At 43.1% G+C, this 16846-nt stretch overlaps 1 protein-coding gene across 3 annotated transcripts in view; it reads left to right on the top strand.

Annotated features, from left to right (window-relative positions):
- The window catches only part of MRC2 (mannose receptor C-type 2), an 86221-nt gene that overhangs the window by 47037 nt on the left and 22338 nt on the right, over positions 1 to 16846 (top strand). For all 3 annotated transcript variants that reach the window (XM_069952838.1, XM_069952837.1, XM_069952836.1), the window contains 7 exons: positions 461 to 634; positions 5747 to 5911; positions 8001 to 8114; positions 8607 to 8744; positions 11260 to 11448; positions 12428 to 12582; positions 13108 to 13218. In XM_069952838.1, coding sequence (XP_069808939.1) covers positions 461 to 634; positions 5747 to 5911; positions 8001 to 8114; positions 8607 to 8744; positions 11260 to 11448; positions 12428 to 12582; positions 13108 to 13218 — 1046 coding nt within the window. The remainder of the gene's footprint in view (positions 1 to 460; positions 635 to 5746; positions 5912 to 8000; positions 8115 to 8606; positions 8745 to 11259; positions 11449 to 12427; positions 12583 to 13107; positions 13219 to 16846) is intronic.

Here is a 16846-nt window from a genome sequence, read left to right as displayed (position 1 = left end):
GCAGGGAGAAGCATTCAGCTAAGTGCTTCTCTCCATATCTCAGATTGCTGGAGACAGTCTTTTGCAATGAGTAGAGAGACAAGGAGAGTAGTTCTTAGCTGACTCCCTCTCCCTGCTCATTCTAGCAGTCATGGTAGTCTCAGCACCCCAACCCTGAAAGATCAACACTGTGATGTATCAAATGTTTTTTTTATTTTTATTTTAAGAATAGAGTATTAGAAAATGCCTTTTTCATTTTGTTGTGGGCATGCTTTGTGACAAAGGCAAAGGTCATTGTGCGGGTGGAGGAGCAGGAGCACCAGAACTGTTCTCATCATTTATTTTCAATGGTATGGTCTGCTTTATAATAGGAACTACTTTTATTGTAACTCTACTCCTTAGATTTCCTTTAAAACATCTTTTAGTAAAAAAAAAGAACTGCCTGTTATCCAAGCATTTATTCTTCTCTTTCTTTACACAGATATTTATACTATTCAAGGAAATTCCAATGGCCGCCCCTGTGCCATCCCCTTTAAGTATGACAATCAGTGGTTCTATAGCTGCACGAGCACAGGGCGGGAAGATGGCCATCTCTGGTGTGCAACCACTGTTGACTACGGCAAAGATGAAAAGTGGGGTTTCTGTCCTGTAAAAAGTAAGTTCTTATGTTTTTTAAGTAGTTGTCCGAACTATTCGGTTGAATTAACCCCAAAATTCCTATGTTCTTCCTCTATAACACTCACAGCGGTCCAATAGGCTGATACATGGGAGTTACCACCTTGACCAACCCATGTCACAACGGACAGCTAACATGGATGTACGTAAGCCGGCCCCAACAATGTCCCATATCTCAGCTTCCTTGACCTGGGACAATGGCTTGGTTGAAATGGGATACTGTTATGGCCCTATTCCACGAGTCGTTTGGAGGAGCAAACGAGCGCTCTCAGCGCTCGTTTGCTCCTCGTTCCCCGCTCGCTGCCGCCGCTATTCGACGCGGCGGCAGCGAGTGGGTGAGTGCGGGAGGGGCGGCGGGGAGCTGCTGGGGGGGCTGCCCGGGTGATCGCTTATCGTCCGGGCAGCCCATAGGATATAGCAGCGTCTGCTGCCGATGCTCCTATTCAACGGAGCGACGGCAGCAGATCGCTGCTATATCAGTCGCTTGTTTTTCAACATGTTGAAAAACAAGCGACTGCAACGATCAGCCGACATGAACGATGTCGGCTGATCGTTGCACTCTATTCCACGGGACGAATATCGTTCGTAGCGGCCGATATCGGCCGAATACGAACGATATTGCTTCTCTAAACGACCCGTGGAATAGGGCCATTAGGCAATGTCCTTTCTAAATGAATAGCCAGGAATGAGCTCCAGGGATCAGCTGAAGCTATGGCCCTATTACATGGAGCAATAATCTGGCGATTCTGCAGGGAGAAGGACACACAGGCAAAAGGCACCAGGATATCAAGGAAGCATGAGTAAATATAAACTTTTTTATTTTCTATGTGAAAGCAAGGGCTGCACGGACATTGTTAAAGGGGTTGGCCACTTTATAGTAAAATAGGTCAGTACAAAGTATTAGTAAGTGTACTCACTGTATATACTGACAGCAGCTCCCTATGTACCTCATAGAGCTAAAATCAGACTCCCCTCCTCCAGGCTGGGCTGCCCTGCTCTGTTTTGTTTCAGTCCACAAAATGGCTGACATGGAGGAGCATGTGACCATGCCCTGTCCCCTGTGTCCTCCATAGACATAAACAGGCTCAGTGGTGGACACTGGGGGGCGGGGCCTGGTCACATGCTTCTCCATGTCAGCAATCTTATGGACCAAAACACCACAGAGCCGGGCAGCACAGCCTGGAGGAGGAGAGTCTGATATTAGCTCTATGAGGTACACAGGGAGCTGCTGTCAGTATATACGGTGAGTACAGTTACCATACCTCCCAACTTTTGCAAAGAGCAAAGAGGGACATGTGCACCGCGGTCCCCATAGCCACGCCCCATAGCGACCCTCTATAGCCACGCCCCCATAGCAACTCCCCTACAGTCACCACATGCTGCTGACTGAATAGTGCCCGATATAGTATCCAATCCCCCCAAAAATGCCCTATATAGTATCCAATCCCCCATTATAATGCCCCACATAGTATCCAATCCCCCCAATAGTGCCCATAGTATCCAATCCCCCTATATAGTGCCACACATAGTATCCAATCCCCCTATATAGAGCCACACATAGTATCCAATCCCCCTATATAGTGCCACACATAGTATCCAATCCCCCATATAGTGCCCCACATAGTATCCAATGCCCCCATATAGTGCCCCACATAGTATCCAATGCCTCATATAGTGCCCCACATAGTAGCCAATGCCCCCATATAGTGCCCCACATAGTAGGCAATGCCCCCATATAGTGCCCCACATAGTAGCCAATCCCCCCATATAGTGCCTGACATAGTAGCCAATCCCCCATAGAGTGCCCCACATAGTAGCCAATGCCCCATATAGTGCCCACATAGTAGCCAATGCCCCATATATGCCCCACATAGTAGCCAATCCCCCTTATAGTGCCCCACAAAGTAGCCAATCCCCCCATATAGTGCCCCACATAGTAGCCAATCCCCATATAGTGCCCCACATAGTAGCCAATGACCCATATAGTGCCCACATAGTAGCCAATCCCCCCATATAGTGCCCCACATAGTAGCCAATCCCCCCATATAGTGCCCCACTTAGTAGCCAATCCCCCATATAGTGCCCCACAAAGTAGCCAATCCCCCCATATAGTGCCCCACATAGTATCCAATCCCCCCATATAGTGCACCACATAGTAGCCAATCCCCCCATATAGTGCCCCACATAGTAGCCAATGCCCCCATATAGTGCCCCACATATTATCCAATCCCCCCATATAGTGCCCCACATAGTAGCCAATCCCCCATATAGTGCCCACATAGTAGCCAATCCCCCCATTTGTGTGGCCCGACCAGTAAAACAATAAACCAGTAACTAACCTGTCCGCCGGTCCCAGCAGCTCCTCTCCCGGCAGAGCGCGCACTCCCGTCATCGTCCGGGGCAGGCAGCGGGGTACAGAGTCTGACTGACTGTACCGGAAGTAATTCATGACAGAGGCTGCAGGTCACTTCCGGTACAGTCAGTGTCTGTATACCCCGCTGCCCATCCTGGAGGATGACGGGAATGCACGCCCTGCCGGGAGAGGAGCTGCTGGGACCGGCGGACAGGTGAGTTACTGGTTTATTGTTTTTTTGGTGGGGCCACATATAATGTGGGACACTGGGTGCCGTTCCCGGGACCGCGGGACAGCACCCCGAAAACGGGACTGTCCCGCGGAATCCGGGATGGTTGGGAGCTATGCAGTTACTAATACTGTACACTGAGCAATTTTACTATAAAGTGGCCAACCCCTTTAACAATATATACATCTATACAGCCCTTGCTACGCAATCGTCCAGCCGTGTAATAGGCTCAGTAAGCGCGCCGATTTAGCTAATCAGGCCGTGTAATGCGGTCCTACCAGGTTGGCTCCTAGAACTCCTGCCTGTAACAGTTTATCGCCTGAGAATATCCATTTTGGCCAGACAATTTTCTGTGCAGTGATAACTGTAAAAGATGTGTAGTATATACCTAATATCATGATCATGTAATATATGACAAGGCTGGTTCCACAGCTTGAACCATAGTTTCACTGATGTTTGTATTCTCTGGGTGTATGGACAAAGGCTTAAGGCCCTAATACACTATTACTTGGCCACTCCGGACTATAATCGGTTGGTGTAATGGCGCCTGTAAAGAACACGAACAGCCGACATGCACTCGACAGCGACAATCTGCTGTGATTTTCCCTGTTCAATATTAATGGAGGCACAGACTGCCGCTGACTTTACAATCTAAGGATCATGTCCAGGCAGCCCTTCCTGCAGCTTCCCGCGGCCCTTGCCACTACTCATGCTCGCTGTCTGTGTGTGTAATAGAACAGGCAGCAAGCGATGATTGAAGAGGAATTAAGCATTGATCTGACAGCTTGGCGCTCGCTTCCTCCTCTAGTTGTGCCGTGTCTTTAATCACATCTTTTAAGCTGAATTATTGTTAATCATTCACTATTGTTCCCTAAATATTTGCTAATCTTCCGGGTATGTACACATCGTTCCTCCTTTTGTATGGATCAGAAGGAGTGAATGATCATAGTAACAATCGTAACTAATGACTATCGCTCTGTGTGTTATGGTGAACAATCTCAGGTCATTCCCAAAAATCGTCGGCAAAAAAGAAAAATCACTTTGTCTAATAGGGCCCTAAGTTTTTAGTGAGTCTCCTTCCCCCTCTTGATGCTGTAAATAAAGTCCCCCATAAGATCCCTGTCTCTCTTTATAGTCTTTTCCCCAGAAAGTTTTCAATCTCCTTCCTCTTTTGGATGCTGTAAATATAGTCCCACATAGGGTCCTATTACATTAGCCGACTACGGCCTGATCATTTTAGTAAACGGGCGCCGATCTACTAGATTGGGGCTCGTTTACTGGACCTATTAGATGGCCCGATAATCGGGCAGTAAGGGCTGCAGCTGACAGGCCGATCAGACGCTGCAGCCGACGGGATAGGGAAGGTGCAGAGCACAGGAGAGAAGACCGGGAGCGGCAAGAGGTAAGGTGTCAGGTGTTTGGGCAACTGTCAGCCAACGATTTTAGGTCCAAACCTAAACCAATGATCAGCTGATGATCAAAGTCATCGGCTGATCGTTGTCTCTATTACACAGAGCGATAATCAGCCCTATTCGACCAATTATCGCTCCGTGCAATAGGGCCCTTATCTTTCCGTCTACTAGGTGTAAATGTATTCCATACTCCATTCCTTCTGCCCTTTTGGTAGAGGTTATCCAGCGCTACAAAAACATGGCCACTTTTCCCCCTACTGTTGTCTCCAGTTCAGGTTTGGTTTGCAATTAAGCTCCATTTACTTCAATGGAACTGAGTTCAACAGTAGGGGGAAAATGGCCATGTTTTTGTAGCACTGGATAACCCATTTAATGTAGTCATCAATGCGTTTTCTAGTCAGTCTCCCCTCTCTGGGTGCTGTACATACTGTATCGGCCCCAATATGTTTCCAATCACTCTGAAGCGGTGAACAGAATTAGTACTTGCTTTCTCACAATTTTTATTTTTCTCTGCAATAAATGTAATATTTAATAATAATAATAATAATAATAATAATAATAATAATAATTTACTGGTGAACATTCCTTTTAATTTTTCTTTCCTCATACGTGCCAATAAAGGACATGTTTATTGTGGAATACCTTATCATTTTGGCGAGCTGTATGACATGCAGTCTCATTTCAGTCTGAGCGCACTGATTCATCAAAGATATGTCCCCATCATAAAAAATACATTAGACGCTTCCAGCCAGCAGCCTGTTTTCCTTTATTTTTCATTTTCTACCATTAGGCATTGCCTGTTTATGGCCATTTTCGCTGCAATATCCATTGTTTTGCTGAAACATCATAAATTCAGTGCTTCACTCTTTACGGTCTGCCGTTCTGTCTGAAATGAAGGTTAAAAAAAATCCATACATTACGGGTACAATGGAGCTGGGGCTGGAATGTGCCGATCTTATCTGCCGTATATCCATGTTTATTCAGATGGCTTTAATGGGTTTAGTCTGGCTTCCTTCTAAGATGTAATGTACTTTAGCTGCTGTTTCTCAGGCTGATAGAGACTAATGGCTGCATTGTTGTGTTTTCTCTGTGTTTCAGACCCGGACTGTGAAGCGTTCTGGGATAAGGATCCACTAACCGGCAGCTGCTACCAGTTTAATTTCCAGTCTGCGCTGTCATGGGGAGAAGCTTGGACCAGTTGCTTGCAGCAAGATGCCAATCTACTCAGCATCAATGAGATACATGAGCAGACGTACATTAATGGTGGGTTAAGAGCAAACAGTGGCATACTCATGGTTTACATACAATGATCAGCTATAACTTTAAAACATTGGTTATCCGGTTACAATGGTGCCTGTCAGCTGTGAGATATATTATATATTAAAAATCACATTAGGTCTCAATTCTGAGATATGGCCGGGTGAAGCAACTTGACACCTTTCAAGAGTTTTGTGTAAACCATACCTGTCATCAAAAATAACTTTTGACTTGCTATCAGACATATCAAAAGTTATTGATCACAGCGTGTCTCACTGCTTAGATCCACTGTGATCAGTATATATAGGGAGAGAGCGCAACAGTGACGTGATCCACTCGAAGGCCGAACACAAATTCCTACAATGTACTCTCATAGACTTACTTTATTGGAATTGGCCATTATGGGATACAGCAGGGGAGATGATGACACAGCTGCCACTCTCTCCCCCCAGCTATAACTCCAGATTAAAGAGGGCCTCGGCAGTGAGACACACTGTGATCAATTATTTTTGATATGTCTGATTGTGGTGTCCCACAACTGGAGTTATTTTCTTTTGTCTTGTGCACCTGTCGTAAAAGCTTCTTTCTCCAGGTTAAGTGGTGATAAAGGTATTTTTAAAGTATTACCACTAGATGTCAGTATTTTGTATTTCTGTGTACCATGTGCTTTTATTGACCTATGGGAGGTGCTTTCTACTTCTAATCTATCACTTTCCCTCTTTCTTATGCACACACTCATCCCCACCACTCACAGAGTAGATTACTTAGGAAGTTAGTTACTTGGTGGAGGAAGTGCAGTTCAGTTCTAATCAGATTCTCGTGGGAGAAAGACACACAGAACAAACGTCCCTGCGGTAGCCAAGCCAGGGCCAAGAGTTCAGTCTAGTCTGAGACACAGTAGTGTACAGATGCAGCTAGAGACAACCAGTTGTTTTACTACTACTTTTACTGTACCTTCTAAGCAGTGCTAAACACTAAAGGGAGAAGAGTCCAGGAATGCCCTAACCCACACCGAGAACACGTCTAAAAAGTGCAGGGCAGTATCTTGAAACACAAGAGAAACTAGCCTGGATAGGACAAAGCTACCAAGGAAGGTTTATGTATAATATCTCACAGTGCAGGTAACTGGGACACCTCCAGGAACTTAGCTTCACCCGGATAACCACAACCGGGGCTTGTATCACCCTATTAGGATAGGTCACTCGACACTGTAGGGCACAAGGTGGTCAGATATAGTCTATACATGGGTGCAAGTTAACTTCTCACTACAAAGTCTTCTCAAGAGGTTCTGGTGGTGTACATTGCTGCACTGGGTCGGGGCTCCTTTGACTGGCTCTTCTCCTCTACTCTACTCTTGGCTCTTCAGGCACTGCTGCGACTGCCTCTCTACTGTTCTACTTCTCCAGGCACCTCCCCGGGCACAAACGAGTTAAGCACTAAAGTCTATGTGAAGATTTATCTATTCTACTGAAGTGTGTTGTACTACTGAAAGACTTTACAGTAAAAGCTGGTCTATTTTTATATCACCGGGACTCTGTCATCCTTTATATTCACCAGCACCCATACACATCATCTGCACACCTTGGGTTATTTTACCCCTTTCTGTGGGTGGCAGTACCGATAGTCCGGGTGGGTCAATTGCCACTCAGGACTACCGTGACAAGAACCAGAGGGACCCATGCAAACCCGGCAGATTACCGACCATTTGGGGATTACAGCCAGCCACAACACAAAGCAGGTACCAACATCACACCTTTGTGCTGGACAAGCACTGGCATCATGACAATCCCATCTTTGGCTGAGTTGTCACAACAACACCTATACATGTACCTCACCTCATGATGACATGTCAAAAGTTATTATTGATGACAGGCACTCTTTAATGGATCAGTTTTACAGCACAAAGAGGACCCACACAATATTAGGCTGATCGAGGATAATGATAGGCTCTATTTACAGTTGTGCCATACTTTCTGTTTAGGACGACCTTATAGGTTTCTACGCTCATGTTCATAGAGGATGTATATGGATCCTATAGTATTCCGTTTTTCTTTCATGTCAGTCATGTCCATCACATTGCCTATTTTCCGTACAGGCCTCCTGACTGGATACAGTTCCACCCTTTGGATAGGACTCAATGATATAAATGTTAATGGAGGCTGGCAGTGGTCTGATGGATCTCCATTAAAGTTCTTAAACTGGGAGAGTGGTAAGTAGGACCCCTTTCTTTATTCTTCTCTTTCCGCCACCTGTATGCCATGTTTGGCCATTTTGTGATATTAATAGTAGTACTGGAGTGTTTTCAATGTCGTATATGGAAATAGTCAAGGTGTGTTATGTAGAAAACCATAATTTGACCCTTACATACAAAGATACAGCATTGAAATTTACATTGCAAGCTTTAAATTGGCTTTTAGCACTTTGCTCACCATTGAAAAGGTCAAACTAAAGCTTGCAGCATCATGATATGTAATGCATTAAATGCTGAAGTACTCTGCATCTGTGATTTATTACATTACAATGATTGCATGTTTTTGGATGGAAGATAGAATGACATTATTTAGGGTGGTTTATTAGAATTGTTTAGTGAAATAAGTCATTACAGCTGTTGCCCGTGCTTGTCTGAGTGCCATGAAAAAAGCCAGCTCTTCATTGAATAAATAGTCCATAATTCTAATAATGCTGCTTGACTGTTTTCTAGATCAGCCGAGCAATTCAGAAGAAGAAAGCTGTGCGGTGATTCGTACAGAGATGTCTGGTGCCTGGCAGACCCGTAACTGCTATAATGCTCTGCCCTATGTATGCAAGAAAAGCTCCAAGAGGAACCTCCCTCCTGTAGGTGAGTGGTAAATGTGCCTAGACGGAATAGGCTATAAACATGAAAATAAAAATAGCAAATGTACCTGTTTTACAATCCTAATCCTTTTCTATTCCCTATTACAAAATTAAGTGAAAAGTGAAAATTAACAAAAATATGATGTCTTATGTGTCTCATAATCCTCCATCTTGTTGACTCCCTACAGGGAAAATACATGTACATGTAGGAAAACTTTGTTAAAGTTTAGTGCTTGTGCTACAAAGCTCACCCCAACTCTTTAAACTAAGCAACACTGCCCTGTCAGTAAAGGAGATTAAGGGTACAAACCCACTTGACGTATTTGCTGCGTGAATCAGTCTTAAAAATAAGCAGGCAAAACGCAGGTTGGCTTTATACAATTGTTCTGCGTTAAAATACGCAATTGCGCAATTGTATTTTTGAAGTGTGAAGCTTGTTGTTAGCAAAGCATCAGTTGTTAACAACCTGTGTGAAAAACGCATGTAGCTTCACGCTTCAAAAATACGCAATTGCGTATTTTATTGCAGAACAATTGTATAAAGCCAACCTGCGTTTTGCCTGCTTATTTTTAAGACTGATTCATGCAGCAAATACGTCAAGTGGGTTTGTACCCTAAACATGTTTTCTGCAAGACTGCCATAAAGCGAACCTGTCATGTTGTAAATGCAGTCTAGTCTGCAGGCAGCATGGCATGAAACTGAGCAGATAGTTTTGCAGGAAAAGTTTCACCATACCTTGTGTTTTATTTCTGCTTTGAGAGCTGTCAGTCTTTGATTAGGACCACCCACTAGACAAATTAGTGTAGAATGAGCAGAGACTTTCCTGAATAAAAGACAAGTTATACAATTATAGAATTGTCTCCCCATAAACTATATATCAATCTGCTCAACTTCTCCCGCTGTACAATATGATGCCTGCACATTAGATTGCATTCTTAATGTGAGACATTCCCTTTAAGGCCTTATTTCCACGTTCCGTGTTTCATGGTAGACACGGATGTGGAAGGCCTGTGGTGAATTACCCCAGGCCTGTGTCATTACATCGCTGCACATATCCATACAGTTCATATTGGAGATGCTGTCGTGGAGGAAGGGGGGTTCCACTACAGGCCCTCCACATCCATGTCGTCCGTGAAACACAGTTTGTACGTAGTGTGAACTGTGCAGCCGTACATCGTATACTTTCCATTGTACGCAAACTACGTAAATCTCCGTTCGCTTATTCGCTACGTCCGGAGACTTACATAGTGTGAACATAGCCTTAAAGGTCATACTATTGAAAAGTCACTAGCAATAACCCCTTGGGTTTATCACAGATAATATAGGTGACTCCATGGCACAGTCTTTCTTCCACAATATTAAATCATATTCTGGCTAACGAAATTGTGAATTTTCCATTTTAGCAGAATTTAGTAACTGGAACAACGATATACAGCATTGCTTAGCAGGGGCCCTGCATTCTTTCCCAGTTGGCAGGTCTCATGATGTTTTTAACGTCACTCTCCTTGCGCCCTGCTGAGGCAGACAATCTTTACACAGATACTAGTGCATTCATATGAAGTGGAAATTCACTGAGGAATGATTCTGATAAAGGTGCCTCACAGGCCACTGACTGCAATGTATATCGATTGCAAGTTGTGTGATAAAAATATAGCAAATGCAATGATATAGAGGTCACCAATCACTACAGATTTTTCTCAATGTCCCGGTAGAGACAGATGCTACAGAAGCCGCCTAATACATTAATTTAATTTACTGCCATGCATATAGGTCATACTGCTCAGTGTAACAAAGAAGAAACATTAGGTACAAATCAGTTCAATTTTTTTCTATGTGATATAAATGATTACTAACATTTGTCTGCTAATCAGCTAATTTACTAAAAAATTACACAGAAAACAGCTTGAAAATCTTGGCTACTAGGTGTCTCCTTTCTTTGTGATCAACTGTCTGCTGCATATTGTCAGGGAAAATTTGTCTCTAGTAACAGCTAAATCAGGACAAAATACAGGAATTGGGGGTGGGGCTTAGCATGTGCTATGTTCAGGAAAGAGAGAGAAAGTCTTGGCTGTGTGCTGTGTTTCTAAAAGGTTAATAAATGCTTCCCTCTCATCTCTTAGCACTCATTAATTTGAATGCAGTTGCAATTGGGGTAATAACAGTGTACCTACAGCTGCATGTCCACAGTACTGCAGTGTAATTCCTTCCCATGCCCTGTAGCGTCTCAGCAGCTGCTGCTTTTATTTCTGGCAGGTAAACGGATAACATGACGGAATTTTTGGGTCCCTATGAATAGACATGGAGCACCTCGCAGGGTGATTGACAGCAGTCACCCCACTGATCCATGGGACAAGTGTTGTACGGCAGATTTATCAATCTATATTAAATCTGAACTTGGTAACACCCCAAGTAATGACAGCAATGTATTTTTATTTGAAGGCAATAACGCTTGCTTGGTTTCCAGCTGTTATTTAGTGATTCTTGTCACCTTTGATAGATGTTCTTCCTTTTTATTGTAGAACCTGTGGAGCCAGATGTTGTAAAGTGTGATTCTGGATGGCAGAGTTACGGCACAAACTGTTACCGTCTAACAAGTGAGAAGAAGAACTGGCAAGAAGCAAGAAAGACGTGTGTGAGGAGTGAGGGCAACCTTGTCAGCATCCACAGCCTCCTGGAACTGGAATTTGTCACCAAGCAGATAAAACAAGGTGAAAAATCAGGGACATACCCTGTCTGCAGTATCTTTTCTCTGTTCTATTGAGAAATGAGGCATAATTGATGTCTATGTTGTGACATCTACGTGTCCAAACAAATAGGCAGAGGTTTCCCCGATAGGACAACCCTTTAAATGGCTTATCCCACAATTAGAAGTTATTCTGTATCCATAGGATAGGGGATAACTAGATGACTGGTGGAGGGAGACAGCGCTCTATTCATTGTCTTAGGAGTGGCACTTGACATTGTTTGGAAGGATAACCCCTTTAACAGCCAGGATGCACATAGAGAGTACATGAAGGAGTAAGATCAACTTCTGCCATTATATGCTTTTGCTTTCATATGCTTTGCCTGAGGAGATGTAGTTGAAGTACGGCGTCTAAAGGTCCTATTACGAACATATTTGGCCGATTATAATATTAATATATATATATATATATATATATATATATATATATATATATATATTATAATTATTAGCTATAACGGCTGCTAATCACATGGTGTAATAGCTCCTGTTAAAAAGTAACTATTAGCGTCTTTCGACATGTTGAAAAAAAAATAGAACGAATTTCTTCATAGAATAGAATTGCTTCATGTAACAGGCAGCAGACCGCCACTATCTTCTATGGGCTTCCCGGACAAGCTAAAGATTCTCCGGGGAGCCCCTCCCACAGCTCCCCATGCCCCCCCCCCCCAGCCACTACTCGCTTGCTCTTTCAGATCGATCCTAATAGACAAAGCGATTTTTAACGATCACTGATTAACAATAAACATTCGGAAACAAGAGCTTTTGGGAATGACCTGAAATTGTTCACCATAACACTCAGAGCAATAGTCGCTAGTTATGACTATAAGTTTAAGGGGTACTCCAGCAAAACAAAAATTTCTTTCACATCAACTGGTGCCAGAAAGTGCCAGAAATTTGCAATTTACATCAGTGTCTGAACTTTCAGCGTTTTCTTCTTTCAGATGTGGAGGAGTTGTGGATTGGACTGAATGATATCAAGCACCAGATGAACTTTGAGTGGTCAGATGGAAGTAGCGTCACTTTTACATCATGGCATCCTTTTGAGCCCAACAACTTCAGGGATAGTATGGAGGACTGTGTGACCATCTGGGGGCCGGTGAGAAAGGGATTTTTTTTTTATCATGGGGGCATTGTCATATTATGTATTAGTATTATGGCGTGTGTGCCTTTGGAAAATCCAAACTAAACCACATGCTTTTATGCATAGGTTTGTGCTTTCTTAAAGAGTTGGATACAGGTTTAGGAAAGCCTGGCTGCTTCAACCCACAGTCCAGATTCACACAACCTGGCCACAAACTGCACATAATTTGCCATTGGTAATGTCTGTTGTTGTAGCTGAAGTCTATTGACAGAAATAAAGCTGTGATGCAATACCACAAACAACCTGGGGACAAGTAGTTTATGCTACTCATACAATACACCGGCCTGATCCTCTGCCATGTCTACTATTGTGTTAACATGACTTCCATTTTATGAGTTCTGTATTGCAAGACCACCAAAGGGGGGGCTTCACAATGGGACCGTTCACAGGCAGCTCAATTCAAGGCCAAGATCAATATGCTATTTCACCAGTTCTCAAGTAATATCTTCAGCTTGTTATTCTTGAATACTTTCCCAACAGGAGGGTAAATGGAATGACAGCCCGTGCAATCAGACTCTGCCGTCTATCTGCAAGAAGCCTGGACAAACCACACAGGGGACCACTGAGGACCACCAAGGACCCTGCCAAAAGGTACTAATAGAAGTGCCGATATTTATTATTTTAAGGTGATATTGAACTGTGAAATCTCTGATGTAAGGATTCGTAGATTCACTTTGGATGAATCATACATCCCCCAAATGACCAGGAAGTATGCCAGTCTCTCAATGCCAGCTGCTCACCACAAACGCTAAAGAATATAGTTATATTAGCATGTCTGCACATGTGGAGACCTTATGAACATCTCATACTAAAACTGTAGACGATAACCTTCATACGTCCCTGCCTACACAGGCTGGAGCCGAATAACAAGTGCCGATGTACGAGATTGGTGCTCATACGCAGCATGTCGGCCCATGCTTATAGTTGGCCAGGCAGCTTCTACATAGCAGTAAATTCTGCATCCAATTGTACAGGTGTTTTGACTACATATCCTAAAAGTGCCCATCCACTGTATACTAAAGTCATCCGAACCTGCCACTCATTTAACAGGTGATCTTTTTGCAGGGGCGGATTAACTTTACCATAGGCCCCGGGCTGTTCACCAAGCCTGGGCCCCCCTACCCCACTGTAACTATGGCAGCACTAGCCTGGCGTTCATAGTACAGGACAGAGAATGTCATGATGTCCTGATTTGTGCAAAATTGCCATAAAAAAAAACTGTGATTTTTTTTTTTCAAATCATGGCGAAAGTGTATCCAGGAGACAGTACACCACTGAAAGTATAAGTCTTTTTGGGTGGTCATGGGCCCCCCTGGAGCTCAGGGCCCCGGGCTGCCGCCCGAAAAGCCCCTGTTATAATCCACTACTGTGTTTTTGAAGAGAAGGGTAGTGGATTTTCAATGTCCAACCCTTTTGTTCTCGAAGGGATAATCCGATGCCAGAGCTGACTGACTGCAGTTTACCCCTCTACTCTGGGACAGACCGTAAACTATGGTTTAGCTCATAGTTATTGAAGGTGTATAGGCACCTTAAAGGGAATCAAAAAATGACCTATTTGTTAAATCGAATTTTTATGTTAAACATTTTTAAAGAATTTTTGGTGACTTTTTGATTTTTACCATTTTACTATGTTTATTATGTAATATAATTCTAAAATCTACAGTTTTTATCTTATAGCCAAGCCGTAACTACCTGTCCTGTACAAAACATATACTAGCAGTGCCCTCCTTATCATCACATATGTGAGTATAGTGACCGGTGACACCAGTGTATAGATAATAGAGGTGCACACAATAACTGTTGCTCACAACTTGGGCCCCCATTAGCTATAGACTGCGCCCACAGAGCATGTTCACAGATGTGTCCCATACAAAGAGTAGGGTCTGGAGACGTTCATTTTGTCTATGTCCATGAGGTTTGCTGTAAGACAAGTCACTGGTGGAAACCACATCCCCAGTTCATTTCCCAATAAACGCACAATGTTGCCAACAATCCCAGCAATGGATTCCAAATGCATAGGTGGAAACACAGCCGTAAGGATATTATTAACCCTTATAAAACTGAGCATTAGATCAGAAGAAGTCCAACTTTCAGCACCACTGCTGATCAGTTGTTTGAAGGGGCCTAAACACTCATATAAGCATTGCAGCCTCTTCTTCTGGTACAAGTGACAGTGTCAATCCAAATTGGTTAGGGTGAGCACATATTTGTTACAAGTAAAATTGATATAATTGCTGTTGCTGATTTGCAAGGATAGCAAGGCAACATTAAAACTTTTAGCATTTATGATATGATAAAATAAAGACTGAAGGATGACCGGGAATGCTGAAAACTGGAGATGAGCAAAGCATTTGGAAATTCACTTCTCAAAATGTGCAAATTTCACAGCAAATTCGCAAACATTCACAAATCGAACCTAAAAGAATCACACTAAAACATATTTTTGTTTTAGTTTTGCTTTGGTAAACGAAAAATATTGAAACAAAAATATGCTGTATTAAGTAACTATAAACACTCAAATGACTGGCGCTAATGCATTAGATGGGATTCCCTTAGCGGCAGTCTTTTTAGTTTATAGTTACTTAATACAGCATATTTTCGTTTCAGTTTTGCGATTTTCCGTTTACCAAAGCAAAACTGAAACAAAAATATACTAGAAATTTTAAAAAATATACTAGGAGATGGCACAGCTCACAGTGGGTATATTACGGGTTGAGGTTAACTAAAAACAGCCCTTGAGGAGTACTAACTTGCAGTCACTAGTAGAGATATGAAATAATCTAGTGTGCATAAAATAATATGGAATCCACTAAGGAGCAGCGATCAAGTCCAATAGGAGTTCTATAGTACGACAGGTCTCAGACGACCTGGACTGTAACTGTCTATGTGATAAATGGTGTGGAATTTGTATCCCCTGCACGCTGCTCGTATGTCTAGGGGAGAACACACAACAAATACTGTTGGTGTCAAGGCACCTCTTACCAGTCCTAATGGAGAAAGCTTGTTCCAGGGCCGTCTGCGTGGTGCGCTCCTTCTTAGCAGCATCCCTGGGACCCGCATCACTCTTCTAAGAAGGAGTGCACCCCGCAGATGGCAATGGGACAAGCTGTCTGCATCGCAGTAACTGCCCTCTCTGCCTGTCACACATCCCGCTGACAGGTAGAGAGCGGTGACTAGACACTCACAGGTGACTATGTGCTGCAGCTCTCCCTGCCACATGCGGGAGGATTAAACTTCATTTTCTGGGGTATCAAGCTGCTGCTGCAGCCGTTACATGCCACGAGCTGCACAGGAGCTTTATACACTAGCTGCAATTGGGCTGATTGATTCACTTTAAATTCTACAGCAACACAAGATGGTTTAGCTTTATCCCATTTAATTGCTGCTGCAGTACCTGGCACCGCCACTAGTACGTCAATGCAGGTAATGATAAACGTTGAAGAGGTTGTAGGAATCATGGCCCCTTTAAACAGCTTATCGTCATTAGGTCTGAGGGCCCTATTCCACGGGACGATTATCGTTCACATAATCGTTAACGATAATCGATCCAAATGACCGCTATTGCGAAAGACCTGAAATTGTTCACCCATTTACATGGAACAATAATTGTTACTTATGATCGTTCTTGCAGTCGCCTTGTCGGCGCTATTGCGTTCGTCACTACTGCGAACGACCGAACAACATCTTATTCAAGGCGAACGATTTGCTAACGGAAAAATAAATATAATAAAAAACAAAAATAAAAATAGGTCCAGGTCTTATTAAACGATCAATGATTTCTCGTTCGGTCGTTAATCGTTAACTGCTATTCAAACGAACGATTATCGTTTAGATTTGAACGATTTAACGTTAATCTGAACGATAATCGTCCCGTGGAATAGGGCCCTGACTGCTGAAACCCCTGCCTGAGAGGCCATTAATTGTATAAGGCCTAACAGACACTCTTTAAGTTTGGGCAGAATGATTTACCATATCATGTTATATGAGTAATTACACAATGATCTCACTCACTTTGGAGATATTTCTAATGCCTTTGATCTTCCTTGGTGCACTTTATATACTCTCTACTTTTACTTAGAATGATTACATAATTTGTATTATGCGTTTGTTGCAGACCTATCCCTTTTACCTTTGGGCAACAACCATGTATAATAATTGTATAAGCTTTATGTGGATTATACTATATGATGAAATTATTTATTGTTCCTTAATCCTCTTC

This window comes from Dendropsophus ebraccatus, chromosome 14 (assembly GCF_027789765.1).
Source record: "Dendropsophus ebraccatus isolate aDenEbr1 chromosome 14, aDenEbr1.pat, whole genome shotgun sequence".
In the NCBI taxonomy this organism is placed as follows: Eukaryota; Metazoa; Chordata; class Amphibia; order Anura; family Hylidae; genus Dendropsophus; species Dendropsophus ebraccatus.
Note: the sequence above shows the minus strand (reverse complement) of the source record. Positions and strands in the feature narration are given on the sequence as shown.